This window comes from Mus caroli, unplaced genomic scaffold (genome assembly GCF_978045245.1).
Source record: "Mus caroli unplaced genomic scaffold, Mus_caroli_1 scaffold_2, whole genome shotgun sequence".
NCBI classification, from domain to species: Eukaryota; Metazoa; Chordata; class Mammalia; order Rodentia; family Muridae; genus Mus; species Mus caroli.
Window position 1 is genome coordinate 20,964,704 of NW_028227257.1, and position 7,146 is coordinate 20,971,849.

General features: G+C 56.8%; 1 protein-coding gene across 1 annotated transcript; it reads right to left on the reverse strand.

Annotated features, from left to right (window-relative positions):
- Positions 1 to 388: 388 nt before the first annotated feature.
- On the reverse strand, positions 389 to 5,110 carry Slc32a1 (solute carrier family 32 member 1). The gene is made up of 2 exons (XM_021156185.2): positions 4,493 to 5,110; positions 389 to 2,312 (listed from the first exon to the last, which is right to left on the reverse strand). The coding sequence occupies exons 1-2, from the start codon at positions 4,880 to 4,882 to the stop codon at positions 1,125 to 1,127; spliced, it is 1,578 nt and encodes a 525-aa protein (XP_021011844.1). The 5' UTR covers positions 4,883 to 5,110; the 3' UTR covers positions 389 to 1,124.
- Between the last annotated feature and the right edge of the window lie 2,036 nt (positions 5,111 to 7,146).

The following is a 7,146-nucleotide window of genomic DNA, read 5'->3' on the forward strand; positions in this document are numbered from 1 at the left end:
TTGGTAGTTTGTTTGTCTGGCTTTCCCCCCCTCCCTGGAATCCACGCCTCCCCCACCCCCACTCGGCCCCTCATTGTAAGCTAAGAGTTTGCTCTGTTTCCCAATGCAACCCTAGCCCCAATAGTCATTTGTTCAGTAAATTTGCACCCCTCCCGCTTTAGGGTTGGAAGCAGAAAGAACTCACCACATTTGCTATGCATCCTCCGGGGCGTTAGCTCTTGCATCCTAACATCCCAGAGCGAACCAAATTATTTCTCCCAGGACCCTTTAACCACAGTTGCTCCTTGCCTTCGTCCTGTCTCCCTTGTCAAAATCTGATGTCCTCCATCACCTGCCTCCCACTTACCACTGTGCTGGGCAGCCGTGAACAGAAGGCCAGAGACGCCTTTGTTTCTTCTTTATTTGCGGATATAATTATTATGCACCGCACTCTAAATTAGAGATAGATTTTTTTTCTGATATACATTTCATCTTATTCACCACGAGCACACCACACGCACAGTATACAGTTCCACGACCGGATACATTGCACAAGATGAGTTTGGGTTCCTGAAAACCGGCAGGCAAACGGGGCCCCTGCCGCGGCTTCTCCAGAGTGAAGTCGCCCGCCCGAAATGAATTTCCCGGTTAACCTTTCAGGCCGCAAGGTTGAAATGTCCAGGGCATGGGGAGCGCTCTTGCTGGAAATGGCTGGACGCTGTAGATTCCAAGCACTGAATGGCTGTGAAATGGCCCCACCCCACCCTCAAGGTCAAGTTTCCAAGCCTGCGAACTTTCCCTCCCTTCCCACCCCCGTCGTTGACTGGAGCCAAAATTTGGTGGTGGTGGTGGGGTGTTCCAGGAAGGACAGAAAATACCCTTCACTAATTACGCTCCTCTCCCTCCCCCCAATCAGGGCGATGTGGAATAGAAAGGACGACAGAAACGCAGACGCAGTGGACCTTGGATGTCTATCCCCTCCCTCCCCCACCCGGTCCCCGAATAATCAGCAACTAGGAACCGGAGGTGTTTAAAGCTCGGCCTCCCTAGCGCAACGACGCAGGGGGCTGGGAGTGGGGGTGGGGGCGGGGATGACGGGGAGTTGGGGTGGGCGGGGAGGGAGCTGGGGGCAGGGTCCCCACCCCCTAGTCCTCTGCGTTGGTTCGGTAGGCCTCGATGAGACCCTCGAGTGAATGCACGAAGCCGGACACGCTGCAGATGCCGCCGATGACGAAGATGGCCACATCGAAGAAGACCTGGTGCCACAGCAGCTTGCGCCAGAGAAGGCGCAAGTGGAAGAGGCTGGGCAGCAGGAAGCAGAGGCCGGCGCCTGTGAGGCTGCCCGTGAGGCCCATGAGCAGCGCGAAGTGTGGCACGTAGATGGCCATGAGCAGTGTGAAGACCACCAGCGCGCAGCGCAGCGTCAGCCCCCAGGACTTAAGGCGACCGTCGCCTCCATAGCAGGCGGGGAAGAAGGCGCGACTGCCTTCCTGGAAGAGAGACTTCTCCAGCACTTCGACGGCCGCGAAGAAGGGCAATGGATAGGACAGCAGCGCCTTGGCCACCAGGAAGAGGTTGACCACGGCGCGGATGGAGCCGGGCAGGTTATCCGTGATGACTTCCTTGGTTTCGTCGGCCCAGGTGAGGTAGGCGACGAGCGCGAAGAGACCCTTGAGCACGCAGGCGGCGATGTGTGTCCAGTTCATCATGCAGTGGAATTCGCTGGGCTGCTGCATGTTGCCTTCGAGAGAGGGCAGGAAGATCTGCGACGTGTAGCTGAACACGATGATGCCAATGGAGATAGGAAACTTCTTGACGTCGATGTAGAACTTCACCTTCTCCCAGGCCCAGTCACGCGCGCGAGAGAGACAGTAAGCGATAACCAGGATGTTGATGACGAAGTGGGCCAGCGTGCACAGCAGACTGAACTTGGACACGGCCTTGAGATTTTTCAGGAAGGCGCAGGGCAGCAGCACCGCCGTGGCTATGATAGACCAGGACTTCTGCGACACAGGCAGCCCCGGGAAACTGTTGTACATGAGGTTGCCGCTCACCACGACGTACAAGATACACGTCATCACCAGCTCGATGATCTGCGCCACATTGACCACGCGGCCGCCCAGCGTGGGGAATCGAGGAGCGCAGCACGCGTTAGCTATGGCCACATACGAGTCCCGCACGCGCACCACCTCCCCGTCTTCGTTCTCCTCGTACAGGCACGCGATGAGGATCTTGCCGGTGTAGCAGCACACCACTGCGGCGAAGATGATGAGGAACAACCCCAGGTAGCCGCCGTGGAGGATGGCGTAGGGTAGGCCCAGCACGAACATGCCCTGTGGTGCAAAGAGGCAACCAGATCCAGGAGCTCAGCTGATCCTCTTGAAAAGGGACCCTGGGGTATAGCCCAAAACTATCGCTAGGGGGCGCTAGATGGAGATAGACTTGTGCCTAAGCCATAGGACGAGAGAATGGGGGTGAATCCTCGTGAAAGAGGCCCTAATGGAGAATCTGAGTGTTAAGTTAGAAAGAAGCCCGGTGCCTGGGGAGGATGGAGGAGGCTGAGGGAAGAGAGGAATGTAGAGATCCTCACAGATGGTTCCTGGGGATACAACCAGAAGAGGGGATGAACAACAGGGGATAGAAGAAGTGTGGACCCAGAAGGGTGCTTTGCAAAGGTCTGGAGAACTGGACACTGGATTTAAGGTGGACTGAAATTAGGTGCTCATTAACGAGAAAAACACGAAGGTCTAAGAGTCAAACCAGAGGAGTCGAGATCGGGTAGAGAGGAACCTGCTGAAAACGGAAGAAAGCCACAAAGGAAGAAAATATGCAGACGTTTTTGGGTAGTAGACACATGATCTTGGGGAACGGAGATGAGGTGTAGATATAGGTTTGGAAATAAGAACCCCATAGGATAGGACTGGGGTTGGGAAACCCTAAGCTGGGTATTAAATGGGATCTGCAGAGGGGATCAGAATAGAGAGCCTTCCAGCCCACAAGCCCTACACTGCAGGAAGCCTAAACCAGCAGGTCTCTAGAAACTGAGGAGAGGGGAGGGCCAAAGCTGCGCAATATGGTTTCTAATTTACATAGGGAAGAAAAGCTAACGGAATATAGGATTTCCAGAGGCCTGCCAAACTCCAGCCTACCGCCCCCGCCTTTCTCCAAGCTACAGAACAGAACCTTGAAAGGCCCAAAGAGAAGCACCCCACAACAGCAAAGGCCTTTCGGATGCCAACCCTGTCCTGTATTCTGCCAAGACTATCTCAGCAGCACCTGGAGTTGGAAGTGTCACGGGATCAGACTCCTTGGTATCCTGCTGAGTTCATGTTCCAAAGAAACTCAGCAGTTGCCTTCCACTCCAAAGAAACCTACGTTTTCTGTCTTAACGATTCAACACTCCAGAGATGCTAGGGAGCCAAGACACAGAGCCCCAGGGTGCCCAGAAACGAGGCCTCTTCCCTCCCAGAAGTTGGAACCCACCAACCCCTGCCAGCCTCCGGGGTCGTTTTGTGAATTCCAAATCCTTCAGCGGAGAAGTGCCCTGTTCCTGATGGGAACGGGACTGGGATAGGGGTTGGGATTAGAGGTTATAGGTGGCGGCCTAGGGATTAGAGGTTACAGGTTTGAAGGCCTAGGACCCTTCTCAGTCTCTGGAGCAGCTTGGCCTGCTGTGGAGGAGGCGCTCAGATTTCTGCGGTGCAGCCGGGATTTCCGGCAAGAGGAGCTAGTCTGCGCAGCTTCGTACCTCGGAGTCCCTCTACCATAGACCTTCCTATGTACCTGTATCTGTATATCTCCAACAGAGCTGCAGCAGCCAAGTGGGTGCTGTCTGCTTGAGTGTGTGCGTGTGCGTTTGTGTGTGTGTGCACACGAGTTAAGATTAAGCTAATGCAGAGGCACTTGCTGTGTAAAGGTATTGCTGCTATTGCAGTGTCTTGTGGTATAGTCAAGTACATTTAGGGTAACCCTGCGAACTATAAAGAGATGCATGTCACATGCCTGTTTGTTAGTGAGGAAGGGGAGCGTGTCTAGCCCTGTCCGCGTGCACGACTTCTGTATGTGTCACGAGGAGGAGACTCCCTAGCTCAGCTTTCTCCCTGTCCTCCGAAAATGCAGCTGGGACTCCATTCTGGAGCTCAAGGCTAACGCTTCAGATCCAGGTTTTCTCTCTTCTTCATTCTTCCCCCACCCCGACCCCTGCCCTTCCCCAAGTCTCCAGCTTTTGTAGGGTCTTTGGATTTGTGACCCTCCCCCGCCCCCGCCCCCACCCCAAACCTCAGCCAGGCTGTCCCGTAGCAGGAACAGTAAGAGAGTGGATCTGAGCAGAACACCGCCTGGGGGCGTAGATCCCTGTGGCTAGGAAGGTCAGAGAAGGGGAGATAAATTATCCAGTCCTGGGAGAAGGCGGCATTGAAACCTAGACCTCTGTGGGGTTCGTGTGGGGGCAGAGCCTGGCAAGGACAGCTCAGGTGGGGGTGATGGCAAGCAGATTTGGGGATCCCGCGCTCACCTGAATGGCATTTGTCACGTTCCAGCCCGCTTCCCACGCCGTGATCTTGGGTTTGTCGTGACCCCCGAACTCGCCACCAGCTCCCACGGCCTGGTCCTTGGAGCCCGAGGGTGGCAGAGGAGCGCCGCCGCGCTGATAATGAATGTCTCCCTCGACGGGAGCTTCTGCGCCCTCGTCTCCGCAGGGCTCGCCTTCCGATTTCAGGATGTCCATCTGCAGGCCCTGGCGATGCTCAAAGTCGAGATCGTCGCAGTGCGCGAAGCCCACCGCTTCCTCATCGGTGGCCGCCTGAAACCCCATCCTGGCAAACATGCCGCTCACCTTGGCCTGGGACTTGTTGGACACGGAGGTGGCCACATTGGTCAGCTTGCTGCGGAGGAGGGTGGCCATGGCGGCGGCGGGGCGGGAGAAAAGGACAGAAGGGTCTGGGGACGCGGCGGGCGCGCGTCAAGGCAGCGAGGACCGCTATCTCCGCTGGGTCTCGGCGCGGCGCCCCAGGGCGCTCTGGCTCATGACCCTCGCGCCTAACGTTCGAGGCTGGCCCCGTCACGACAGTCTGGCTCTTGGTGGGACCGGCCCGAGAGACGACGAGTGCACTGCAGAGCTGGTGCGGGTGCCGGCTGGGCTGCGGAGGGCGGCGGCGACGGCAGCGTCAGAACAGCTACGCGAGGCTGGCGCGGCGCCCCCACGCGGGCGCAGCCCAATGCGCTCGCACCCCTCGGAGTCAGGCGGTGCGTGGGCGGAGGGCGGCGAGGGGGAGATGCTGTCCAGACCAGGGGGCATGAGGTGGGGGGTCGGGACCAGGGAAAGAGAGCACAGAAGGTTTCGGAAGTGCGACAGAAGCTGGAGAGGTGCACCCTTGGGAGGTCGGTGGGAAGGAGCGCGCGAAAGGGTGGGGGCCCCCCAAGTGCTGCATTTCTGGAGGAGGTGCTAAGCAGACGTCCTGGCCCGTCCCACCTTGCTGCCGCCACAAGGAGGGAGGAGTTCAGTGTGGGCTGTTTCTCGAAGGTCCCCACCCTCGGAACTATCTTCCAGAGTCCCGGAGCTGTGCGGGCCCCGGATCCTCTGGCTAACGGTCCGGATAACCAACAGGACAGCCAGGTGAGAGTCTCTAGTTGAGCTAGGCCGGCCGATCGGTCGTCTGTTTGTGTCTCTGCCATCTATCACTTGTTCTGCAAGTCCATCCTGATGACAGAAGTGACTGTCTTGGATTACTTTTGAAGAAGGTCAGCCCTGGGTTGGACCATCTGAGCTGTTTCTGCCGTCCAGGGGTGCCGTGGTAGGAGCTGGTGCCTCACCATCAACTGCTCTGGAGATGCGCGCAGAGTGGAGGGGAAAGGCCAGCCTTTGGGCTCTGTCTCTGTCTCTCTCTGTCTCTGTCTCTCTGTCTCTGTCTCTCTGTCTCTGTCTCTGTCTCTGTCTGTCTCTGTCTGTCTCTGTCTGTCTCTGTCTCTGTCTCTCTCTCTCTCTCTCTCTCTCTCTCTCTCTCTCTCTCTCTCTCGGAGGGATTCTGAGGACGCCCCCTCGCCCCCTCGCCCCCTCGCCCCCTCCATAAGCAAATGCTTATCTGAGAAGGTCAGGATTGACGAAAGGCGAGCTGACAGCCTTGCGGACCAGAGCTCAGAAACATGGGTACGCTCGGCCAGGCGCCCCGGACTGCGAGAGCTTGGATGTTTCTGTTGAGTGTCGTGCGAGTGCGCGCGGGCACGAAGACGAAAGAGATCCAGAGACAAAGACATCGCATTAGATACAGCTGTGGATTGGCGCTGTGTGAACTCTGAGCGGGAGCTTTGGTAACAGTGCGTATTCCATGTGTGGTTTGCTGCGCAGACCACATTGCGGGGCTGGTGCTTCTGAATGGAGTTGCCTTGCGTACGTGCTGGCGTGAGCCCCTTTGTAGTCTCCATGAGGCATGGGTCAGCTGTGGCTGCTTTCTGTGGGTCCCTGTCTACGTCCCCAGCTGGGTTCTCTCTCAAACTCCTAAGCAGCAAACCACGGGATGGGACCAGCAGCAGTCCCAGCCTAGATGAAGGAGAAGCATTGTTGTCATTGGGCCTAAGAAAGCTGACAGAAATGACAAACTCCCGATCCTTTTCTCCCCCTCTGGAGACTCTTTCTCACTGGGAACCCCAGTCTCTACCTCCCCTGCGGTATTTTTTAGATTAGCTCAGGTCAGTGCACAAGTAGGGCGGCCTGAGGGCTTTGACCAGCAAGTAGGAGCTGCCAGGACAAGATGGGCTACCCCTAGTCACCCCCCTTCTCCTCAAGCACTCTCACAGTCTCTGGAAGAGGTCTTTATCCCAGGTTGGGGACCTTCGTACAACAGACAGAGTGGTCTTCATCACTCCGCCACTATCCCTTCCTTCACATGCCCACTGCAAAACCCCCACCTCCTGCTAAACCATGACCAAAATCCTTCTCCCCAGCATGTTGAAATCTGGTCACCCTCAGGCACTTGACAGAAGCAAAGAGTGTAAATGCAGGCACCTCATCTTCCCAAAAGGCTTTGGACAGAAGAGACTCTTCACCCCAGAGCTTCCTCCAGACAAGGGTTTCCATCCCCTTCACGGACCCCCTTTCCTGGAGGAATTCTTTTGCCCACCTGACATATGTATCAGAGGGACCTAGTACCTTTGTAGTGACCTCTTGTGCCC